We start from the raw sequence: 27,242 nt of genomic DNA on the forward strand, positions 1-27,242 counted from the left end.
AAATAGGGCTACAATACGTCGGCAAACATCTGCCCATTCATTTACCCTTAGGGTATGTTCACACGTAGTCAACAAAAACGTCTGAAAATCTAGAGCTGTTTTCAAGGGAAAACAGACCCTGCTTTTCAGACGTTTTTTTACCAACTCGCATTTTTCGCGGCGTTTTCACGCCGTTTTCGCTGCGTTTTTTACGTCCGTTTTTGGAGCTGTTTTCATTGGAGTCTATGAGAAAACAGCTCCAAAAACGTCCAAAGAAGTGTCCTGCACTTCTTTTGACGAGGCGTAATTTTACGCGTCGTAATTGCCGTACGACGCGTAAAATTACGCGTCGTGTGGACAATACAGCGTTATACCCATAGAAAGTAATGGGCAGATGTTTGACGACGTATTTGAGACGTATTTCTAGACGTAAAACGAGGCAAAATACGCCTCGTATACGTCTGAAATTTGGCCGTGTGAACATACCCTAAGGGTATGTTCACACGGCCAAATTTCAGACGTATACGAGGCGTATTATGCCTCGTTTTACGTCTGAAAATATGGCTACAATACGTCGGCAAACATCTGCCCATTCATTTGAATGGGTTTGCCGACGTACTGTGCAGACGACCTGTTATTTACGTGTCGTCGTTTGACAGCTGTCAAACGACGACTCGTAAAAATACAGCCTCGTCAAAAGAAGTGCAGGACACTTCTTTCAGACGTTTTTGGAGCTGTTTTCTCATAGACTCCAATGAAAACAGCTCCAAAAACGAGTTGGTAAAAAAATGAGTTGGTAAAAATGCGAGTTGGTAAAAAACGTCTGAAAAGCAGGGTCTGTTTTCCCTTGAAAACAGCTCTGGATTTTCAGACGTTTTGGTTGACTACGTGTGAACATACCCTAAGGGTATGTTCACACGGCGGGGGTCCGTAACGGCTGAAATTACGGGGATGTTTCAGCCTGAAAACATCCCCGTAATTTCAGCCGTAACGGCATGTGCAGGCGCTTGAACGCCGCGTCATTTACGGCCGTAATTAGCGCTGCTATTCATTGGAGTCAATGAATAGCGGCTCTAATTACGGCCAAAGAAGTGACAGGTCACTTCTTCTACGCGGGCGTCTATTTACGCGCCGTCATTTGACAGCGGCGCGTAAATATACGCCTCGTGTGAACAGACAAACGTCTGCCCATTGCTTTCAATGGGCAGATGTTTGTCAGCGCTATTGAGGCGCTATTTTCAGACGTAATTCGGGGCAAAAACGCCCGAATTACGTCCGTAAATAGGCCGTGTGAACATACCCTAAAGGGTATGTGCACACGTAGTGACCAAAAACGTCTGAAAATCCAGAGCTGTTTTCAAGGGAAAACAGACCCTGCTTTTCAGACGTTTTTTGACCAACTCGCATTTTTCGCAGCGTTTTTCGCGCCGTTTTCGCAGCGTTTTTTACGTCCGTTTTTGGAGCTGTTTTCATTGGAGTCTATGAGAAAACAGCTCCAAAAACGTCCAAAGAAGTGTCCTGCACTTCTTTTGACGAGGCTGTATTTTTACGCGTCGTCGTTTGACAGCTGTCAAACGACGACGCGTAAATAACAGGTCGTCTGCACAGTACGTCGGCAAACCCATTCAAATGAATGGGCAGATGTTTGCCGACATATTGTAGCCCTATTTTCAGACGTAAAACGAGGCATAATACGCCTCGTTTACGTCTGAAAATAGGTCGTGTGAACCCAGCCAAATGGTGAAGCAAACGAAAACCTATGGTTTCTGTTTGTTTCAGTTTGGATTCCGTTCATGGGTTCCCCTGACAAAAAGCTCAGACAGAACCCATGAACGGAGCCCTGATGCAGATCTGAACGAAGCCTAAAAGGAGGGGTAGGGATATTACAGAAATAATGTAATAATGTTCCTATAGTTCCCTAATATGGAACTCTAGGATTTCTAAATGCAATTTTATACTGTAATTACGGTACACTAAATATATCATCCATCTATCTATCTATCTATCTATCTATCTATCTATCTATCTATCTATCTATCTATCTATCTATCTATCTATCTATCTATCTATCTATCTCATATCTATCTATCTATCTATCTATCTATCTATCTATCTATCTATCTATCTATCTATCTATCTATCTATCTATCTATCTATCTATCTATCTATCTATCTATCTATCGTAGATTAAACAGACAGCATATTATGTATTGCTAGAATGTATTCCATGTCAGAGCATTATATGTATCCTATTAACACAAACTTTAAAAGTATTTACAAGTAAAACAACAGTTCCTCTGTTTGTGGCCCAATGATTGTCATCTGTTTCCTCTTTGCCGTTAGGGTCCACATTATACATAGAAGACTATTTGAAAGTGGCCGAGCAATGTGATAATAATTAGTCAGCTGGAATGGGTGGAGATCACATTGTGGGAGTAGGGGGTGGGGAAGGGGAAGTTTCACTAAAAAGAGAATTTTACAAGACAGTGTTAATTCTTATTAGAGAAAAAACCCAAAAGCAACCAGTAGAAGACAAGGTATGACCTCTCCTTTACTATTATAAAGCCTGCAGGCATAAAATCTTTTATGGTGATTAAATAGCTGTAATTGTCCTGACAAATATAAATGGGATAATGTACTCCCTACTGTAAATTATAAGACTATTACAAGTCACCAAGGAGCTCTGTGACCATATGAAAGCTCAAGTCTGCAGGCTGAGTAACTTTATACAGGTTACAGAACACCAAGGGGACTTCTTATATTCTTTACAATTTATAGTACCTGGTGCATTATTCCTTATAATATCTCAGATGCTGTAGAACCTCTTTTAAAGAATAAAATTCCTGTCCACCATTGATTGATGGATATGAATCACTTTAATCCGACTCAATAGAATTTCTGCAGCATCTGAAGTGTATTATCCTGTTTTGCAGCAGCTGGGACCCAGAACTGTATGATGCCTATTGTAGCTGCTGAAGGACCTCTTTTTTATAGAGAGAGGGAGCACGAATATCAGTCAATTAGTGGTTGGCACAGGTGAAGTCGATCTGCGACAGATTTCTTCTGTATGTAGCTCCACTCATCTCTGTATAATCAATAGGTTCCGACATCAGAATTTGACGTTCATACAAAAATTATTTACAGACGTCAATTTCCATTGACAGATGTTATATATTAATTTGGCACATGTTCTGACCGCCACATTTCTGTTCTATTTGTACCATTTTGTATTGTGCTTAGATTGATACATGACCCCTTGTGTCTTTTAAACATAAAAATTCTCTTCTGTAGTATTTTACAAGGCTTGACATTGTCTGACTGTGGGTGAATGTGCATGGGACAGTGACCACATAGAAATAACAATGACATTTATCCCTTCACCTTCAAGTTGAATAAGGAACCTCGTATCCCACTTAACCTTACCTCCTTTATCAATCCATCTGGAAAATAATGGTGAATTTGCATCAATATTATTACATGTCACTTTCAGATTTGTTTTAATGTTTCTAGTGTTATTAAGGGCTATGTACACATTTGAGGGCATTTTTTTCAATAAATAGATTAGTCTGTGTGATTAGTATAACTTTGTAATTAGTCTTTATTAAAAATTAGTTTTACTTTTGGAGATACAGCTGCTTTGTATTCTCTATACAGAGTAGCTGTATTGTTCGCTTTACACGGAATCCGTCAGTCCCGCAGACCTGACAGGTTCAGTGTCGGTGGGTCCTGCGTTCATAACTTAGATGTGATCGATTACATGTGGATCCGCGGGACTGACGGATACAGGGTAAAACGAGTGTTACAGCTGTTCTGTATAGAGAATACAGAACAGCTGTATCTCCAAAAGTAAAACTATTTAAAAAAAAAAAAAAAAAAGACAAATTAAGAAGTTACACTAAACACACAGAATAATCTGTTTATTTAAAAAAAATGCCCTGAAAGCTTTACATAGCCTTTAAGTTCTTCTCTAGAATTGTAGTTGTACATAAGGAACATATGCTCCAATAACTTCAAGCCAGAATGTTCCTGTCTAGATTTATTTGGTTCTCCTGAAAAGCTCGGTGGCCACTGTAGCTTGAATTCTTGGATTATAAGAAGATAGTTACTGTTGTTTATTGCAGGAGCAGATTTTTTTCACATGAGCTCGCATGTTCAAGATGAAAGGGTGAGGAGCAGCTATATAAAAAGGACAACCAGTTTACAAATAAGTATTCTGCAACATGTACAGGAATGTGTTGAAATATTATAATACATTTGCACAACTTTCTGAGCAGTAAACGGCTAGATAGGGCAAATTTACCTTTCACCTAAAAGCTACACGATAAAATAACAGCTGGTGACAATAAATATCTGCTTGGGTGTCTGTACAGGCCGAAACACTGATGTAGAGGTGGCATCGCTCAGAGCTTATTGTTGGTTTATTTGTACCACCTTTTTGCAGCATTGCTTTCTTGCAGTCCTAGGTTACAATCCATATCTGCGTGGTGTTTGTATGTTCTCCCAGTACCTACATAGGTTTTCTGGGCACTTTGGTTGCCTAATATTAAATTCTATGTTTTCTAAAAGTAAACCAATATATACAGTACTTTAATTGTGCTTTAAAGGGGTATTCTAGCTGCAAGTAATGGCATATTGCTAGGATATGCTGTTCCTTGCTGATTGATGGATTCCGACCCCTGGAAAACCCACTGGTCGTTAGGCCACAACAACACTAAACTGATGGCTACTTGTTCATTATTTCTAAGGTGCTTGGATAGAGGCCCTATGTTTAGCATTCATCACTAGTGAATGGACTGGATTCATGTCATATATAAGCTACACAATAATGCCACTGCTTGCAGTATGTTTCTCCACAATGTTGTTACAAGTGTGAGACGCTATTTGTGTCTGCTTTCTGCACCCGCTAAGAGATGAGGTTCCTGAATGGAGAACAACCTCTATTAACTCATAAATGTAACTTACCAAAGAAAAGTCTTGTGATGAGTCCAACGGCATCCTGCACATGCTCAGTGCTAAGATGGAGCCAAGGCCAGGACCTTGACTCATCTCAGGAATGTTTTTGGAAATTTACATACAGTACACGCTGTATTATAACTTCTTTTTAGACAAAATACTAAAATGGACAATTGTGAGAGGGGCATAGGTATAACGTTAAACTACTTGCTGGTGGTTTAGTGCGCTAAAATCTTGGGAGAGGTTCCCTTTAAAGAAATTGTGAGGTAGAACTGTTTAATACTATATATATATATATATATATATATATATATATATATACACTACCGTTCAAAAGTTTGGGGTCACCCAGACAATTTTGTGTTTTCCATGAAAACTCACACTTGTATTTATCAAATGAGTTGCAAAATGGCTAGAAAATATAGTCAAGACATTGACAAGGTTAGAAATAATGATTTTTATTTGAAATAATAATTTTCTCCTTCAAACTTTGCTTTCGTCAAAGAATGCTCCTTTTGCAGCAATTACAGCATTGCAGACCTTTGGCATTCTAGCTGTTAATTTGCTGAGGTAATCAGGAGAAATTTCATCCCATGCTTCCAGAAGCCCTCCCACAAGTTGGATTGGCTTGATGGGCACTTCTTGTGTACGATACGGTCAAGCTGCTCCCACAACAGCTCTATGGGGTTGAGATCTGGTGACTGCGCTGGCCACTCCATTACAGATAGAATACCAGCGGCCTGCTTCTTCCCTAAATAGTTCTTGCATAATTTGGAGGTGTGCTTTGGGTCATTGTCCTGTTATAGGATGAAATTGGCTCCAATCAAGCGCTGTCCACAGGGTATGGCATGGCGTTGCAAAATGAAGTGTTAGCCTTCCTTATTCAAAATCCCTTTTACCTTGTACAAATCTTCCACTTTACCAGCACCAAAGCAACCCCAGACCATCACATTACCTCCACCATGCTTGACAGATGGCGTCAGGCACTCTTCCAGCATCTTTTCAGTTGTTCTGCGTCTCATAAATGTTCTTCAGTGTGATCCAAACACCTCAAACTTCGATTCGTCTGTCCATAACACTTTGTTCCAATCTTCCTCTGTCCAATGTCTGTGTGCTTTTGCCCATATTAATCTTTTCCCTTTTATTAGCCAATCTCAGATATGGCTTTTTCTTTGCCACTCTGCCCTGAAGGCCAGCATCCCGGAGTCGCCTCTTCACTTTAGACGTTGACACTGGCGTTTTGCGGGTACTATTTAATGAAGCTGCCAGTTGAGGACCTGTGAGGCGTCTATTTCTCAAACTAGATACTCTAATGTACTTGTCTTGTTGCTCAGTTGTGCAGCAGGGCCTCCGACTTCCCTTTCTACTCTGGTTAGAGCCTGTTTGTGCTGTCCTCTGAAGGGAGTAGTACACACCGTTGTAGGAAATCTTTAGTTTCTTGGCAATTTCTCTCATGGAATAGCCTTCATTTCTAAGAACAAGAATAGACTGTCGAGTTTCAGCCATTTTGAGAGTTTAATCAAACCCACAAATGTAATGCTCCAGATTCTCAACTAGCTCAATGGAAGGTCAGTTTTATAGCTCCTCTAAAGAGCAAAACTGTTTACAGCGGTGCTAACATACACTGAAGGAAATAAGTATTTGATCCCTTGCTGATTTTGTAAGTCTGCCCGCTGTCAAAGACATGAACAGTCTAGAATTTTTAGGCTAGGTTAATTTTACCAGTGAGAGATAGTTTATATTTAAAAAAAAAAACAGAAAATCACATAGTCAAAATTATATATATTTATTTGCATTGAGAAATAAGTATTTGATCCCTTTGGCAAACAAGACTTAATACTTGGTGGCAAAAACCTTGTTGGCAAGCACAGCAGTCAGACGTTTTTTGTAGTTGATGATTAGGTTTGCACACATGTTAGATGGAATTTTGGCCCACTCCTCTTTGCAGATCATCTGTAAATCATTAAGATTTCGAGGCTATCGCTTGGCAACTCGGATCTCCAGCTCCCTCCATAAGTTTTCGATGGGATTAAGGTCTGGAGACTGGCTAGGCCACTCCATGACCTTAATGTGCTTCTTTTTGAGCCACTCCTTTGTTGCCTTGGCTGTATGTTTCGGGTCATTGTCGTGCTGGAAGACCCAGCCACGAGCCATTTTTAATGTCCTGGTGGAGGGAAGGAGGTTGTCACTCAGGATTTGACGGTACATGGCTCCATCCATTCTCCCATTGATGCGGTGAAGTAGTCCTGTGCCCTTAGCAGAGAAACACCCCCAAAACATAATGTTTCCACCTCCATGCTTGACAGTGGGGACGGTGTTCTTTGGGTCATAGGCAGCATTTATCTTCCTCCAAACACGGCGAGTTGAGTTAATGCCAAAGAGCTCAATTTTAGTCTCATCTGACCACAGCACCTTCTCCCAATCACTCTCAGAATCATCTAGATTTTCATTTGCAAACTTCAGACGGGCCTGTACATGTGCCTTCTTGAGCAGGGGGACCTTGCGGGCACTGTAGGATTTTAATCCATTACGGCGTAATGTGTTACCAATGGTTTTCTTGGTGACTGTGGTCCCAGCTGCCTTGAGATCATTAACAAGCTCCCTCGTGTAGTTTTCGGCTGAGCTCTCACCTTCCTCAGAATCAAGGATACCCCACGAGGTGAGATTTTGCATGGAGCCCCAGATCGATGTCGATTGACAGTCATTTTGTATGTCTTCCATTTTCTTACTATTGCACCAACAGTTGTCTCCTTCTCACCCAGCGTCTTACTTATGGTTTTGTAGCCCATTCCAGCCTTGTGCAGGTCTATGATCTTGTCCCTGACATCCTTAGAAAGCTCTTTGGTCTTGCCCATGTTGTAGAGGTTAGAGTCAGACTGATTAATTGAGTCTGTGGACAGGAGTCTTTTATACAGGTGACCATTTAAGACAGCTGTCTTTAATGCAGGCACCAAGTTGATTTGGAGCGTGTAACTGGTCTGGAGGAGGCTGAACTCTTAATGGTTGGTAGGGGATCAAATACTTATTTCTCTGTGCACAATGCAAATAAATATATATAATTTTGACTATGTGATTTTCAGTTTTTTTTTTAAATATAATCTATCTCTCACTGGTAAAATTAACCTAGCCTAAAAATTCTAGACTGTTCATGACTTTGACAGTGGGCAAACTTACAAAATCAGCAAGGGATCAAATACTTATTTCCTTCACTGTAATTGCACAAGAGTTTTCAAGTGTTTTCTAATCATCCATTGGCCTTCTAACACAGTTAGCAAACACAATGTACCATTAGAACACTGGCGTGATGGTTGCTGGAAATGGGCCTCTATACACCTATGTAGATATTGCATTAAAAACCAGACGTTTGCAGCTAGAATAGTCATTTAGCACATTAACAATGTATAGAGTGTATTTCTGATTAATTTAATGTTATCTTCATTGAAAAAAACTGTGCTTTTCTTGCAAAAATAAAGACATTTCTAAGTGACCCTAAACTCTTGAACTGTAGTGTGTGTGTGTATATATATATATATATATATATATATATATATATAGTCATATAGAAGGGGTAATGGTTATTGAACCTGTTTTCAGCTTGTTTAGATTACTTTACAATGTGTCCCTAAATGTCAATTTTCTGTTACATTCATGAACTATTTTTATTGATGAGCATCTTAAACATTATTTTTAAGATGGTTTGTGAAAAAGCTGCTTTTTATTCTTCAGTGTCTGCCATTATGTCAGAGTCAACAGGGACTAATGTGGAGAAGTCAAAAGCTGCAGCCTATAAAGGCCGATTATCAGTGCCACCAAATGTCTCTAATGCTGATGAAGATGAAATCCCCATCATGGAAACCTTTGGTGTCATCCCAAGGAATTTTGACAAGAAAGGTAGGAAAGGTCTCTGCAGAGGGCATCCAGTAGATTATACTGTTGAGGGGGTTCTATTGTAAGGATTAACATGGGCCCCCCATCTCGTGGCGGTCAACACCACTACAGTGCAGGGCTGGTTTTAGACAAAGTGTGGCCATGGGCAAAGTTAAGGTGGGGCCCCACTTTGACAAGGGTCAAATTGTGATGGCTAGATGACTGGGCCAGAGTATCTCCAAAATGGCTAGTTTTGTGGGATGTTCCCGGTATGCAGTGGTTTGCACAGAGGCAAATCCAGGACCCAAATCTAGGGAGGTGAAAAAACAGGCAAATTTTACATTATTTGGCCACGCCCCTCGCAACTCCTTTAAATATATAAACAACACCATGAAAACTAAAAGGAAACTAAAGGTAGCACACAGAAACACCTAATCACACGGTCAAGGACAGACGTCGCTTTTTCAGTCAGGGACAACAGTACGCTACCACTATACAAGCATCAATATAACCAATAAAAACACCATTCAGTGACAGTATAGTGTCCAGATACCAGTTCTCCACAGGTGGTCAGCAGAGTTGCAGACCATACAAGAGAATACATCACTGAGGCAGTTACAGGCAGTATACATAACAATTAAAGAGTACCTCTCAGCTCACCTGACATGTCTGTTTTAGTAAATACTTGTATTAGCCATGAAATAACAATTTTGGAGCACCTATTTCTTAGAACTCTGCATTGTGTCGTTCCTCTGTTATTCCTACTGAAAGTGTATGAATAAATTGACAATCATTGCTGAAAGTATTAGACTGTGTATTGATGCCTCCTATTGACAAGAGGAATAATAACATTCAGTTGTCAATTAGGTCTGGGCTACACAGAGACTTTTTGTAGCACTACTGATTGATTTGTAGCACTACTGATTGACAGTTGCAGTCCACAAGATTGCATGCAACTGAATGTATTGCTTTGAACTGCAGCTGTAGCTCTATAATTAAAATTATTTTGTTTCCATTACAAAAAGTTTTCATGTAGGCTAGGCCTTATTCAAACATTTACAGGAGGAATAACATAGAGTTCTAAGTAAAGATGCTTCAGAAAAAAACAAGAATATACAGTACTATAACAGACACGTCTGGAGAGCCAACAGGTCCTCTTTAAATCCGGTGACTCACAGGCGACGTCTTCTCCATCGAATCCAGACTATTATGACCACTTCTACTGCCGACTTCAGAGTTTCCTGGCAAAACATCTTTGGCCCCTTGCTTTTGCAGCCTATCCCATCCTCTATAGCAACACATTTAGACTACAAACCAGAACCCAAAATTAAGTCAGACACCAGACCCCAAAATTATTTCAGACCCCAGAACAGACCCTAAAATTAATTCAGACACCAGACCCCTATATAAATTTAGTCCCCCTGACCAGTCCTCCTAAATAATCAGTTTCTAGATCAGAGCCTTAAATGTATCAGACCCTAGACCAGAACCGTTAAATAATAATCAGAAGACACATCTGAGAAAAATAAAAAACAAAGATTCATACCGAAAACAAGACCCCTGCATATACCTACCCTTCAGGCAGCGCCTTTCAGTGTCCTGGCATTGTTTAGTACCAGGACGCAGTGTGCGCCCCTCTAAACCATGTCCTGATGCTGGTGCTTAGAACTGAATAGGAGCCAGGAGGGCAAGTGTACCAGCGCCCCTAGGATCACTATATGGTAGAGTGAGTCTCTAGCTGTCAATCCCTTTTAGCTTTCCGCTCCAACATTCTCAAGAACAGGCAGCTGACCAGCAATGCTGAAGCGGGGGGGGGGGGATCTTTGGGGAGGGGGGTCCAGTTTGCCAGCCCTAATGCAGGCCCTGGGGCTTTGATGCTTGTTTGCCCCTATCCATTCCATTAACCTCATTTGTAAGACCTATGGAGAGGGGAACCCTGCATGGGTTCTCATTACACCTTAAAATAAGGAATGCAGCCAACCTAGTCTCGGTACTCTCTCTCCTGGGATCCCATAGCAGCTGCTATTTTGTATGCCCTTAACTGTATGTAAAAGACAAAGCCTTGATATTTGAGTTTGGGAGCAGAACATTCCATAGTACATGAAAGAAACCATTCAGAAACAACTTGGAATATGTTACACATATATCTGTTGACAGGTGTACATTAAACAAAATCACTCTAATTTAATATAACTTGTTTTTTCCATAAACTTCAAAGTACTTGTGATTCTACTAAGAATCATATCAAGCAATAAGTATTTATACAGCTGGCGACAGCCATAAGAACTAAGAGCTCACCATGACTAGATCCTTCCTTCCACTCATTAGGGAAGTACAACATATGACATAGTCCTATTAATGGTGGGTACTGTATATGTTTATGGAACGTTAACAAACTCTACAAATGTAATTAGTGATTAATGTATACCTATTAGTGAAGATATTTAAGATATTTTTTCTGTAAAATATACTGTAACTTTCTTGGTGAGTTCTAATGTCATCATTCATACATGAACTATTCTTAGGACTCTGCTATAAGAAGAGATGAATTTTTGATATCTGACATGACTCGTTTTGGAAAGGGATCTGAGATGTATATTTCCTGTCCATTGTTCCAGCGAAAATTAAATGAATTATGTTGAGCATCCAGCACACTTAACCCCTTGATGACCGCCGATAAGCCTTTTCACGGCGGTCATTACTGGGCTTTATTTTACAGCGCCGCCATTCCACGGCGCTGCATTAGACTAAAGTAAACAGAGCAGGGAGACGTCAAATCTCCCTGCTCTCAGCTGCCAGAGGTATAAGTATCGATCTCACCCGTTTAACCCTTCAGATGCGGTGCTGAATAGCGTGCACCGCATCTGAGTGGTTTTGGAGAGAGGGAGGGAGCTCCCTCTCTCTCCCACCGACACCCGGCGATAAGATCGCCGAGTGTCTGTGTTTTCTTTGGCAGCCGGGGGCCTAATAAAAGCCCCCAGGTCTGCCTGTAGCGAATGCCTGCTAGGTCATGTCGTAGGCATGTCCTAGCAGATGCCTGTCCGTTTTAATCAGACAGGCAGTAATACACTGCAATGTATTGCAGTGTATTAAAATAGCGATTGGATGATGGCATAGTGAAGTCCCCTAGTGGGACTAGTAAAAAAGTAAAAAAAAGTTGAATAAAGTTAATAAAAAAAAATTTAAAAAAAAAATAAAATGAAAAACCCACTTTTTCCCCTTTAACCCACTATTTTTCCCCTTTACTATTAAAAAATAATAAATAATAAAGCAAATAAGTTACACATATTTGGTATCACCGAGTCCGTAACGACCCCGACTATAAAGCTGTTACATTATTTAACCCGCACGGTGAACGCCGCAAAAAATAAAATAAAAAACTATGGAAAAATGGCTGTTTTCTGTTAATCCTGACTTAAAAAAAATGTGCTAAAAAGTGATCAAAAAGTCGAATCTACTCTCAAATGGTACCAATAAAAACTACAAGTCGTCCCGCAAAAAAAAAAGCCCTCATACAACTGCATCGGCGGAACAATAAAATAGTTAAGGCTCTTCAAATATGGAGACACAAAACAAATAATTTTGAAAAAAAAAAAGTGTTTTTACTGTGTAAGTAGTAAAACATACAACATCTATACAAATTTGGTATCTTTGCAATCGTAAGAACCCGTTGAGTAAAGTTATTGTGTTAATTATACCACACGGTAAATGACGTAGATTTAGGGCGCAAAAAAAAAAAAAAGAGTGGTGAAATTTCAGGTTTTCTTCTATCCCCTCCAAAAAAAAGTTAATAAAAGTTAATGAATAAATTATATGTACCCCAAAATGGTGCTATTAAGAAGTACAACTTGTCCCGCAAAAAACAAGACCTTATATAGCTATGTCGACGCAAAAATAAAAAAGTTATAGCTCTTCGAATGTGACAATGGAAAAACGTAAAAAATGGCTTGGTCATTAGGGCCCAGAATGCAAGCAGGGGGAAGGGGTTAAAGGGGTTATCCCAAGGTCAATATTTATGTCTGGATAGTTGATAAATGTCTGATTGCTGGTGACCCCACTGCTGGGACCCCCATCGATCACTAGAAAACCCTCAAAGTAAAAAGGAGCTTGAATGGAGCGGAGCTCGAGCATGTGTCCTTTCCATTCCATTTAACCCCTAGGCGTACCAGGACGCAACTGTACGTCCCTGCTGCCAGTGTCTTAGCACACAAGGATGTACAGTTACTGAGTTTTTCCCGGTGCACACGGTCAGCTGGTTTCGGCGAATTAACCCCTTAAATTTGCGCGATCAGGTGCAATCGCCGAATATTGGGGGTTTCTAAGATATCGGCAGACCCCGGTCCGAAATCGCGGGGTTTGCCGATAGTTACTATGGCAAACAGAAGCCAAACAATGGCTTCCAGGTCTGCCATGGACGGAAGCCCATCAGGACCAACCTTCGGCTGGTCCTGATAGGCTTCCTGTCAGAGTGACAGGAAGTCACTGTGTCGTTCCCGATGGCACACTGTCGGCGACAGTGTGCATCGGGAACTTGGAGATCAGCTGTCCCCGACAGCTGACACTCCAGTGTTGCCGATCAGCGGCTCATCGCCGCTGATTTCGGCAATTAACCCGTTACATGTGGGGTTCGATTGCGATCTCCGCATGTAGCGGGTTTGTAGCGCATCAGCAGCCCCCATGCAATCGTGGGGTCTTCTGATGCTTGTGATGGCACCCGGAGGCCAGACAACGGCCCCCAGGTCTGCCATGTATGTCAGCCTATGAGGATCAGCCTTTGCTGATCCTCGTAGACCAACTGTCAGAGTGACTGTGACGTCACACTGACAGTTGGAATAGGTTACACTACCTAGGTAGTGTAATGTATTCTAGCAGCGATCAGATCTGCAGGTCAAAAAAATAAAGTGTAAAAAGTAAAAGAAAAGTTGATAAACAAAAATATAAAGTGTAAAAAGTAAAAAAAAGTTAATAAAAAGTTGTTTTTTTCCTTTAATAAGTCATTTATTATAGGGAAAAAATGAAAACGTTAAAAAAAAGTACACATATTTGGTATCACCGTGTTCGTAACGACCCAAACTATGAAACTATAATGTTAATTTTTCCGCCCGGTGAACGACGCAAACAAAATAAACGGAAAACTATGTCAGCATCGCTATTTCTTGGTCACCACCCCTCCCAAGATATAGAATAAAAAGTGATCAAAAAGTCGCATTTACCCCAAAATTGTACCAATAAAAACTACAACCCGTCCCGCAAAAAACAAGACCTCCCACAGCTTTTTTGACGAAAAAATAAAAAATTTACGGCTGAGAATAGCGTGTCCCAGAAAATAAATTATTTTATAGAAACGTAATTTTATTGTGCAAACGCTGCAAAACGTTAAAAAAAACTATGCACATATGGTATCGCCGTAATCGTACCGACTGGCCGAATAAAGTAAAACGTAATTTATTGCTCAAGGTGAACGCTGTAAGAAATAAAGAATTGAAAGTGCCAAAATCTTTGTTTTTTGGTCACCTTAGCTCTAAAAAAGATTCTATCGGGTCAAAATGCTCACTATACCCCTAGAAAAATTCCTTGAGGGGTCTAATTTCCAAAATGGGGTCACTTTTGGGGGGTTTCCACTGTTTTGGTCCCTCCGGGGCGTTGCAAACCCGACATGGCACTAAAAACCAATCCAGCAAAATCTGCGCCCCAAAATCCAAAAGGCGCTCCCTCCCTTCTGAGCCCTGCTGTGGGTCCAAACATCAGTTTACGACCACATATGGGGTATTGCCGTAATCGGGAGAAATTGCTTTACAAATTTTGGGGTGTTTTTTCTCCTTTAGTCCTTGTAAAAATGAAAAAATGCCATGTTTCCACAGAAAAATATGTGATTTTCATCTTCACAGACTAATTCCACTAAATTCTGCAAAAAAACTGTGGGGTCAAAATGTTAACTATACCCCTAGAAAAATGCCTTGAGGGGTGTAGTTTCCAAAATGGGGTCACTTTTGGGGGGTTTCGACTGTTTAGGTACCACAAGACCTCCTCAAAGCTGACATGGTGCCTAAAATATATTCCTAAAAAAAGGAGGCCCCAAAATCCCCTAGGTGCTCCTTTGCTTCTGAGGCCGGTGCTTCAGTCCATTAGGACACTAGGGCCACATGTTGGATATTTCTAAAATCTGCAGAATCTGGGCAATAAATATTGAGTTGCGTTTCTCTGGTAAAACCTTTTGTGTTACAGATTTTTTTTTTATTACAAATGAATTGCGGCAAAAAAAATGAAATTTGTAAATTTCACCTCTACTTTGCCTTAATTCTTGTGAAACGCCCAAAGGGTTAAAATACTTTCTGAATGTGGTTTTGAATACTTTGAGGCGTGCAGTTTTCAAAATGGGGTGATTTATTGGGGGATTCTAATATATAAGGTCCTCAAAACCACTTTAGAACTGAACTGGTCCCTTAAAAAATGGCCTATTGACATTTTCTTGAAAATATGAGAAATTGCTGCTAAAGTTCTAAGCCTTGTAACGTCCTAGAAAAATAAAAGTACGTGAAAAAAAATGATGCAAACATAAAGTAGACATATGGGGATGTTAACTAGTAACTATTTTGTGTGGTATTACTATCTGTTTTACAAGCAAACACATTTAAATTTAGAAAAATTTTAATTTTTGCAAATTTTTGCTAAAATTTGAAGTTTTTCACAAATAAATATTGAATTTATCGACCAAATTTTTTCACTAACATAAAGTACAATATGTCACGAGAAAACAATCTCAGAATCGCTTGGATAGGTAAAAGCGTTCCGGAGTTATTACCACATAAAGTGACACATGTCAGATTTGAAAAAATCGACTGTGCCACAAGGCCAAAACAGGCTGCATCCTAAAGGGGTTAATGTCTTTCGGGCTTATGTAAACAGCTTGAATAATTAGACACCGCACATACTGTTACTCCATTCAAAATTCTCCTCACTGTGCTCGTGCAGAGGAACAGGGGGCTTGGGACCCCAGTTTTAGTGATCGGTGGGGATCCCAATAGTGGGGCCCCAGAGAGCTCAGACATTTATTATCTAGGTGGATAGGTGATAAATGTTAATCTTGGTATAACCCCTTTAAGTTAAAGTTACATGAAAAGGTTACTTATATCCTCAGATGATATTACATAGTTTGTACGGTTGAAAAAAGACACATGTCCATCAAGTTCAACCAAGGGATGGGAAAGGGGAAGTGGGATGGGAAAGGGGAAGTAAAAAATTTCTACACATAGCAGTTAATATTTTTTTGTTCTAGGAAATGATCTAAGCCTTTTTTAAAGCCATCTACTGTCCCTGCTGTGACCAGCTCCTGCGGTAGGCTATTCCATAGATTCACAGTTCTCACAGTAAAGAAGGCTTGTCGCCTCTGCAGGTTGAACCTTTTTTTCTCCAGACGGAGGGAGTGCCCCCTTGTTTTTTGAGGGGGTTTTACATGGAACAGGATTTCACCATATTTTTTGTATGCGCCATTCATATATTTATATAAGTTAATTATGTCCCCCCTTAGTCGTCTTTTCTCAAGGCTAAATAGGTTTAATTCTTTCAATCTTTCCTCATAACTTAAATTCTCCATGCCCCTTATTAGCTTCGTTGCTCTTCTTTGTATTTTTTCCAACTCCAGGGCATCCTTTCTATGAACTGGAGCCCAGAACTGGACTGCATATTCTAGATGAGGCCTCACTAATGCTTTGTAAAGTGGTAATATTACATCCCTGTCCCGCGAGTCCATGCCTCTTTTGATACACGACAATATTTTGCTGGCCTTTGAAGCAGCTGATTGCATGCTGAAATTTAGTTTATGATTTACAAGTACACCCAGATCCTTCTCAACAATTGACTCCCCCAGTGTAGCTCCCCCTAGGACATATGATGCTTGCAGGTTTTTCGTACCCAGATGCATAACTTTACATTTATCTACATTAAACTTCATTTGCCAAGTGGACGCCCAAACACTTAGTTTGTTTAAATCTGCCTGCAATTCACAAACATCTTCCATAGTCTGAACTATATTGCATAGCTTGGTGTCATCTGCAAAAATAGAAATAGTGCTATTAATCCCATCCTCTATATCATTAATAAATAAGTTGAATAATAGTGGTCCCAGCACTGAACCCTGGGGTACACCACTTATAACTGGGGACCATTCAGAGTAGGAATCATTGACCACAACTCTCTGGATACGGTCCTTGAGCCAATTCTCAATCCAATTACAAACTATACTTTCTAAACCTATAGTCCTTAATTTACCCATTAGATGTCTATGAGGGACAGTGTCAAATGCCTTTGCAAAGTCCAAAAACACTATATCCACAGCGGCCCCTCTGTCTAGGCTTCTGCTTACCTCTTCATAAAAACAAATCAGGTTGGTTTGACAGCTTCTGTCCTTTGTAAAACCATGCTGGCTGTCACTTATAATACTATTTATTGTCACATAATTCTGTATATAGTCCCTCAATAGCCCCTCAAACATTTTCCCCACAATTGATGTTAAGCTTACTGGTCTATAATTACCCGGCGAAGACCTAGAGCCCTTTTTGAAAATAGGCACCACATTTGCCCTGCGCCAGTCCCTTGGCACTATACCACTCATGAGAGACTCTCTAAATATTATGAAGAGGGGGACAGAAATAACTGAACTAAGCTCTTTAAGAACTCTAGGGTGTAACCCATCTGGTCCCGGGGCCTTGTGTACATTTATTTTATTTTATTTAGCTTGGACCATATCTACATTCATCCAATTCAGTATATCAACTGATATATTAACAGCACCGGCAGCGGCTACATCAGCTGCTCCTTCTGTTGTATATACAGAGCGGAATAACCCATTTAGTAACTCTGCCTTCTCTTGATCCCCTGTGACCAACTCCCCATTACCACTATCTAAGGGTCCTACATGTTCAGACCTGGGCTTTTTTGCATTTATATGCTTGAAGAATTTTTTAGGATTTGTTTTACTATCCTTGGCCACCTGCCTTTCATTTTGTATTTTTGCTGATTTTATTACATTTTTACAGATTTTATTAAGCTCTTTATATTTTACAAAGGCTGCAGATGTACCCTCAGATTTGTATTTTTTAAATGCCCTTTTTTGTCATGTATTACCCCTTTCACAGAAGGTGTAAGCCATGTGGGGTTTAATTTTAGTCGTTTATACTTGTTACCTGTAGGAATACATTTTGCACTATAATTACGTAGATTTGAAAATCTCCCATTTATCATTTGTCCCATTATTTGACATTAGTTCTTCCCAGTCTATATCCTGAATTGCCGCCCTCATCCTGGGGAAATTGGCTTTCTTAAAATTAAATGTTTTTGCCCTCCCAGCCTGCGTTTGTTTTTTACAGTATAGGTAAAATATAACTATATTATGATCACTGTTACCGAGGTTTTCACGAACATTGACATTCCCAACAAGCTCTGCATTATTAGAAATGACCAGATCCAACAGAGCTTCACCTCTAGTCGGGTCTTCCACAAACTGGCACATAAAATTTTCCTGCAGCAGGTTGAGGAAATGTCTTCCCTTTGCAGTTGAAGCCGAACCATGACACCAATTAATATCCCGATAATTAAAATCTCCCATTATCACAACAGTACCCGCCTGTGCAGCCCGCTCCATCTGTTTATATATTTGACCTTCTATCTCTTCAGTTATATTGGGGGGTCTATAGATTACACCAAAAGTAATTTTTTCAGTGTTTACTTCCCTTTGTAATTCCACCCACAAGGTTTCAACCTCCTCACAGTCTTCACCCTCTAATGTCTCTAATATATCTGTATTATGCGTTCAATATATGTACAATCTGTGCCAAGTCTAAATACAATTTGTCGGTATTTATTTAACTCATAGCTCCCACTCCTAACAAGATGGGTTATATCCAATTTATTTGTATAAACCCAATGCCTTAGTATAAACAGTGTTAACACATTGATTTGTGAAATTGCAACAATTATTTCCCGTCATATGCGACTAACTGAGTCGGTCAATTTGGCTTGTCTTTCCTTGTCTGAAGTTGGTCATCTTGTATCCATGATTCATTAAATGTTTTAGATAACTACAATCCATTATTCTCTTTACTTGCATAGATTACCTGGAAGTTGAAAATGTTGATCTGTTCAGGCAGCAATATGAAAAAAATAAGAAAGAACATCACACGGATAGATACTTCAACAACAAACTCATCATACGGCGTGGACAGACCTTCAGCATTAGAGTTGACTTTAATCGTCCATATAATCCAGAGAAAGATCAGTTTTGGCTGGAATTTGTTATTGGTAAGTAACCAACAAGAGGATATTTGTTGATATTTTGGCATTTAGTATCTAACTACTAGTGGTTTTATTCTATTAGTGTCATCTTTATTAGGAGTGGCACTCTTTTGGAAAGAAGCCAATGGGGCTGCTGCTGCATGTTATTGAGCACAGCGACCCCTTTGTTCAAGGCATCAGACATTAATCTAAGCAGTATGTCATCAATGCAGTGGAAAATCCTTCAATAGAACCCAGTCACACTAGGAGACCAAAAGTCAGATTTTTTACCACTTCACCTCTGCTCTAGCATTTACACGAGAAAAAACACCAAATGTCACAGTTGTTTCTAATTAGTCAAAGGTTTTACGATGATGGCTAATGCTTATATACATCGAAATGTTTACAGCTGTTTCCATTACTCTCAATGACTGCATAGTCATAATGCATGTGGTCATCTTCCAACTAGCCTAAGGGGCTGGATGACCTAAGTTTTTATGATTAGGCCATACACATGATAGCCAAATCTTTCATTTATCCTGCCGCATGACCCGTATTTACCTTGACTTTTAACGCATTAATTAAACAATGGCTAGATCCCTTATCTTGACTTTTTCAATGACTTTTCAATGGCTTTTTTTGTGTGATATCACACTGCAGCAAGTTATCAGAATCAAGTTAAAGATGGCTACATCCGTATGCTAATTGGCTGCAGTTAGCCAACGGGGTCGAGCTAGCTTCCCTGCCTCTGATGCTGACCAATCAGCACAAGGCAGCTGGAAGGTTGCTCACGCCCTGTTGGCTAACTACTGCAAAGTAGCATGTAATGAGCCAACACAACAGTGAGACGTATGTCTTGAATGGGTGGGACCAGGAAAAAAAGAAAAACAGCGCTGGAACTTATATGACCTAGTGACAGCCCCTCTATGTACGTGTATATATACTGTATATACACTATATAAAACACACACACACAGACACACACACACACACACACACACACACACACATAAATGCAGATTCATTACATACAAAATATACATACATTTATTACATACACATTACAAATTATACACACACACTACAGCATATACATATACCCATGCTGTATACACAATATATACACACACACTCATCAGAAGTGCACTCGGCTTATATTTAGAACAGCAGAAGTACCTCACTGCATTAAAGACACCTCCTGCGCTTTCCAACGTGCTACTCCCTCCAAGATGACCCCTGTCGCTGCTGATAAATCATATAGCCATGTGGACCCCTCCCAGGCAATGGGCCTTTTCACTCTTGCTATAGTCCACTTCTGACACTGATCATATATATATAAAGCTGGCCATGTACGTTAGACTAAAGTCGGCCAAGCCCACCAATTTTGATGGGATCGGCCAACAATTTATTTTGCATGGGGGGGCTGACAGGAAAGAAGGATTTCAATATGTTTAAGTCATGGGAATTTAATAATATCTGCTTGGCTAAGCTACAGTGCATTCAGCAAAGTCTTCAGACCCTTTCACTATTTTCACATTTTATTATGTTGAGGAATTGTGCTAAAATAAAAAAATTCAAGTTTTTTCCCATCATTCTACACTTAATAGATCATAATGACGAAGTGAAAACCCAATTTTAGACATTTTTGAAAATTGATTTAAAATTAAAAACACAAATTTCAGAAGGATATATTTATTCAGATCCTTTGCTATGACACTTAAAATTTAGCTCTGGATCATCTTTGAAATGTTTCTACACCTTGATTGGAGTCCACCTGTGGTAAATTCATTGGATTTGACATGAATTGGAAAGACACACTCCTGTCTATATAAGGTCTCACAGCTGACATTGCATATCAGAGCAAAAACCGAGCCATGAGGAGGAAAGAACTGCCTGTAGAGCTCAGAGACAGGATTGTGTGGAGGCACATATCTGGTGAAGGGTACAAAAAAAAATTCTGCTGCACTGAAAGTTCCCAAGAGCACAGTGGCCTCCATAATTCTTAAATGGAAGAATCTTGGAACAACCAGGTTTCTTCCTAGAGCTGGCCGCCACACCAAACAAAGTAATCGTGGGAGAAGGGCCTTGGTAAGAGAGGTGACCAAATTCCAATAGTCACTCTGGCTGAGCTCCAAAGATCCTCTGTGCAGATGGAAGAAACTTCCAGAAGGTCAACCATCACTGCAGCACTCCATCAGTCAGAGCTATATGGCAGAGTGGTCAGAAAGAAGCCTCTCCTCAGTAAAAGACACATGAAAGGCCATATGGCGTCTGCAAAAAATCACCTCAAGAACTCTCAGACTCTGAGAAACAAGATTCTGATGAAACAAAGATTGAACTTTTTTACCACAATACTAAGTGTCATGTCTTGATGTAACCAGGCACTGTCATCACCTCCCCAATACCATCCCCACAGCGAAGCATGGTGGTGGCAGCATCATGCTGAGGGGGTGTTCTCATCACCTGCCCAATACCATCCCTACAGTGAAGCATGGTGGTGGTAGCATCGTGCTGTGGGGTTGTTCTGCAGCGGCTGGGACAGGGAGACTGGTCACGGTTGAGGGAAAGATGAGTGGAGCAAAGTACAGAGATATTCTTAATGAAGACCTGATCCAAAGGGCTCTGGACCTCAGACTGAGCTAAAGGTTCACCTTCCAACAAGACAATGACACTAAGAACACAGCCAAGGGGTGGCTTAGGGACAACTCTGAATGTCCTTGAGTGGCCCAGCCAGAGCCCTGACATGAACCCAATCGAACATCTCTGCAGAGACCTGAAAATGATTGTCCACCGACGGTCCCCATCCAACCTGACAGAGCTTGAGAGGTTCTGCAGAGAAGAATGGTAGAAAATCCCCAAATCCAGGTGTGAAAACCTTGTGGCATCATACCCAAGAAGACTGAAGGCTGTTATCACTGCCAAAGGTGCTTCATCCAAGTACTGAGTAAAGGGTCTGAATACTTATGTCAAAGCAATATTCTGTGTTCACTTTGTCATTATGTGGTATTAAGTGCACAATGATGGGTATAAACTAGATTTTTTTTTTTTTCATTTTAGCACAAGACCTCAATCTAACAAAATGTGAAAAAATTGAAAGGGTCTGAAGGCTTTCCGAATGCATTGTATATTACGTGTATGGCCGGCCTAGCCTTAAAGAGGCTCTGTCACCAGATTTTGCAGCCCCTATCTGCTATTGCAGCAGATAGGCGCTGCAATGTAGATTACAGTAACGTTTTTATTTTTAAAAAACGAGCATTTTTGGCCAAGTTATGACCATTTTTGTATTTATGCAAATGAGGCTTGCAAAAGTACAACTGGGCGTGTTGAAAAGTAAAAGTACAACTGGGCGTGTATTATGTGTGTACATCGGGGCGTTTTTACTTCTTTTACTAGCTGGGCGTTCTGACGAGAAGTATCATCCACTTCTCTTCAGAACGCCCAGCTTCTGGCAGATCACGCTGTGACGTCACTTCCCCAGGTCCTGCATCGTGTCAGACGAGCGAGGACACATCGGCACCAGAGGCTACAGATGATTCTGCAGCAGCATCGGCGTTTGCAGGTAAGTCGATGTAGCTACTTACCTGCAAACGCCGATGCTGCTGCAGAATCAACTGTAGCCTCTGGTGCCGATGTGTCCTCGCTCGTCTGACATGATGCAGGACCTGGGGAAGTGACGTCACAGCGTGATCTGCCAGAAGCTGGGCGTTCTGAAGAGAAGTGGATGATACTTCTCGTCAGAACGCCCAGCTAGTAAAAGAAGTAAAAACGCCCCGATGTACGCACATAATACACGCCCAGTTGTACTTTTACTGTAAACACGCCCAGTTGTACTTTTGCAAGCCTCATTTGCATAAATACAAAAATGGTCATAACTTGGCCAAAAATGCTCGTTTTTTAAAAATAAAAACGTTACTGTAATCTACATTGCAGCGCCTATCTGCTGCAATAGCAGATAGGGGTTGCAAAATCTGGTGACAGAGCCTCTTTAACTGTATATAGTTAAAGCAACACATAGACTAGTGTTCATATGTGCCTTAATAAACTAGTTCAAACAAGTTCTATTTCTTGTCCATTTATTTTATACTGCATGACTCTAAAATGATTTGCATCCGTCTGACCTCTTGGGTTTCTTATTCTAATTCCCATATTGTGTCTTCTCATAAATCAACAGATGAGATATTATCTCTACAAGTACATTTTTGTTTAAACACTAGAGATTACTCTGTATTTAATGCAGAGCTGCCATGTATTGAACAGCAAAATCTATATATAAAATGATGTGTCGTATCAAGCAATAAAATGAAACATATTAAATTACAGTAAGTTATATAAGTGACTAATGCAGCCCAGCAACCTATTGCTACATAGCTAAAGATTAGTTATAATATCCCTGTTGAATATAATAGTCCTAATAATGACAACAAGGAAATTGTGTGATTAGATCTGATAATGTAACCATCAATCTCTGTTCTAATGGCGGGATGCTACACACATCCATAAATAATACCATAGCTGCTGTTCTTATGCTCTAGTCTGAAGTTAATGGTATACACAGTATCTGCATAAATCTTAAACATGGCAGAACACAACACAGCTGATTTATAAAGAATGTATGTATTAGCTTAGCCAGAAAAAAATCATTACAAACCACTTAGTCATTGGTAGACACCCAAAATGCAATAGGCTTTTCCGAAAAGCGAAGATTCCTTGGGTGTCTTTTTTTTAAATTTGTTTTGACTGAAGCAATACTTTGTAATATGATTCTTGTGGCCAGAGGAAATGCATTGCAATTGGAGCTTCAGTACATAAATACCCTTAGTGATATTTTAGAGCTGTCTATCTAAACTCCATCAATACTGACCAGCCTGCCATATTCTAGGGAGACCCTGCATTGTCTAAGAATAAATGAACCTATTGAGGCTGGCAGACGCTGTGCGAAATGAAAATCCCTTAATATAATTGTGTCAGTGGAATTATTCATGCTGTAAATTGGAGCGGTCTGCGACCACAGGGAAATTAAACAGGTTGTCTTACTTAGAAAACCAATTCTCAAATTAAGGCATTCTGAGTTAATAGAGGGGTCTAACAGTGTGACACTATGATCAGCTTATTTTCAGGGGACCCTTCTAACAAAAAGTAATTGTCAAAAGCAGACACTCCCTTTAAATAAATTCAACTGGCTACAAATTGTTTTACAACAGTCTGCTATCAATAGTGATCTTTAAATTGCTGACGGCCTCTAGGGGTCACTGCAGGAAATTTAGGATTCTTACTGGAAGGACTCTTCTAGTAAAGGCCCTTTTACACCGGCCGATAAGCGCCGGTGCAGCGAGAGCCGATCAACGAGACATCGTTGATTGGCACTCGTTTGCTCCTGTCACACGAAGCTATGTATGGTGTCGAGCAGTTGTTACTCCGATCCTTCGTCCCTGTACATTATCATCAGGTTGGTAGCGCGTCTCCCTGTTTACACATGTGCTGCCGACAACAATAATGTTTCACTTTTTTAAAACTATACGACCAGCAGATGATCGAGCGTTTGCTCGTTCATCTGCTGATCGTTCCCCTGTATACATAGAGCAATTATTGGCAACGAGAGTTATATGAACGCTCGTCTGCCTAATAATCATCCTGTGTAAAACCCCCTTTAGTGTATATGTTGCAGATAATGCAAACTAGAGGTGCACATGAAGTACTGTATCATTTATCCTCTAAATCTTTGTTAGTAAAGTCGATATACTTGGAACTTCACATTAATATGTGACATATTATTGAAATTGGCCATTTAGTCTCTCCTATTGGACTACACATAGATGTTGGCACATTGATCATAGACTCAAACAAGGCAGCAGTGTTTGTCTGTGAATCTTTATCATCACCTACAAACAAATAGAATATATCACAAAAGATTAGTAACGCATATATATATATATATATATATATATATATATATATATATATATATATATATATATATAATGATAATGCACCAATATGTTAAATGGGGTTTTCAGGGATATAACATTGATAGTCTATTCTTAGGCTCGGCCATCAATGTAAGCTCCACTTTCGTTGAAGTGGCTATCTAGTACTGCAGTGCTGCGCTGTGCCAGCTTAGGCCTTTGAATAGGGATGAGTTGCAATACCAGGCAAACACACAGAGACATGGACCATTTTGTGTGAAGGGGTCCCAGGTTCAGTAAGCATCGCAATATCTTCGATCTGCTGATCGTCAGGAGAGGAGACCCCCACAGAGCACGCATTAAAGGCCTTACCTAAGCATAGTGTCAGAGGCGGTGAAGATGGCTCCACCTAAGGAGTTTGACTTTAATTCACGCCACGTTGGCTAACTACAGTGAATTACAATATCGGATTCGGACGCCAAAAGAACGGAGCACAGTTACTCAGGAACGGGAGTGTAGTAAGGGTAATATATGTAAATTAGATGTTAAGACCAGCTGACAGGTTCTCTTTAAGCTGGTTTCCTATGAACATATTATGTGCATATTTAGAGCCAAGGACTTGGGTTCAGATCTTTCCCAAAGAAAGTCGGGTTTTCAAGCTTTTCTAATATTTTGAAGCATATTATTATACGATTACCACAGACAACATCTTACTCACACAGGACTTTGAGTGCCTAATAACATATTAATACAAATCATGTACATATGGCTATATACTATTCAGTGTATTCATAAGTAAATGCTATCTTGAGCAGGTGCCCTTCATCAGGACCGCCTATAGGCACATGCCTAGTGTACCTTATAGGAAAAATCTGGCCCTTATTACAGAAAAAAAAAACTGAAATTAATATGCATTTAAATAATCATAAATTATAACATTTTGCTTTGGTTTCCTCATTACTACACATTTTAGTCCCTAGCATGAGAACCAGAGATAGAGCTAATACAAAACAAAGGTCGTCCTGTATTGAACCAAAATTAAAAATATCCCATCAATATTTAAGTGTTATTGCTGTTAGCATATTAAATTAACTCTGATGGGAGTCGAGAATGCTTCACTTATTTTACCAGTTTGTACAGTTTTGCTTTGTGCTTAATAATAAATGAGAAGGTTCCCAGGCTTACGGCTTGACACAGTACTTATCTCAGTTTAATTCTCCAATATTCCTAGATTTACACATCGGTGCTTGGCTTATGATGCAGTAGGCTCTGTAAACAATTCATAAAAAGTGCTTTAGGATGTCAGCTCCGTTCAGAATATGAATTCAGACCTTCCTGTAATGTTTTTTATGTACACATATCTACCCGTCAAGGCTTGCAGATGCTTTAATGATTAGATAGGTGCCATTGACGAGTGAAAGATATCATTTAGTTCATACTTACCAATGTAAGGAAAGTTGGCAGCTAATATAATTTTCTGTTTCCCAGTGTTTCCTGTTCGCAGTCCTATAATGATTGTATTATTGCACCGATAACCTTTTATATACATTTTTTTCAATAGTAAAAATTATTAAAAAAAACATTGATGGAAATTAACATGGAATAAAAATGAACTTATATTTAAGGATAGGTCTACCAATATTCATATTTTGCACCCCGGTTATAGGCAAACATCACTTGTAAACAATGGGAGAAATTTATTATTCACTTTACGTCAGTTTTCTAAAAAGTGGGTGGGGCCAATCAGGGTCATACACTTCTCATTGTCTAGCCCAGCTTTTTTCACTGCACAATCACGCTGTGACAATGAGAAGTGTATGACGCTTATTGGTCACTGATTGGTCAGCGTCATACAATTCTCTGTACAACACCCAGTTGGTAAAAAGTGAAAACACGCCCAGTTGTCCATTAAGAAATGAATTAGCATAAATCTATAATGGTTTATAACTTGGTCAAAAATGACAGTTTTTCAAAATAAAAAAAATTGTTGTTATCTACATTACAGCGCCAATCAGATTATGTAGGAGATAGGGCACTTATAATCTGGTGACAGAGCCTCTTTAAAGGGAATGTGTTGCTAGAATTTTTTTTCATTTTTTTAAATTGAACAGTTAGTGTAAAAATGATTAAACATTGTTCTAATTTTTATTTTTTTTTTTCACTAGTCAGGAAATATTATAAATTAGATTCTAATTTATAATATTTCCCAGCGCTGGTCACTAGATGGAGCAATTCCTAAAATTGCAGCATTGCATGTGGTAAAGCAACCAC

The 27,242-nt window shown here is 39.8% G+C and overlaps 1 protein-coding gene across 1 annotated transcript in view; it reads left to right on the forward strand.

The window, feature by feature from the left end:
* Positions 1-8,669: 8,669 nt before the first annotated feature.
* The window catches only part of F13A1 (coagulation factor XIII A chain), a 152,143-nt gene continuing 133,570 nt past the window's right edge, over positions 8,670-27,242 (forward strand). The window contains exons 1-2 of the mRNA XM_075828449.1: positions 8,670-8,823; positions 18,907-19,095. Of these exons, the coding sequence (XP_075684564.1) occupies positions 8,670-8,823; positions 18,907-19,095 (343 nt within the window). The remainder of the gene's footprint in view (positions 8,824-18,906; positions 19,096-27,242) is intronic.

The sequence above is a fragment of the Rhinoderma darwinii genome, chromosome 5 (assembly GCF_050947455.1).
Source record: "Rhinoderma darwinii isolate aRhiDar2 chromosome 5, aRhiDar2.hap1, whole genome shotgun sequence".
Taxonomy (NCBI): Eukaryota; Metazoa; Chordata; class Amphibia; order Anura; family Rhinodermatidae; genus Rhinoderma; species Rhinoderma darwinii.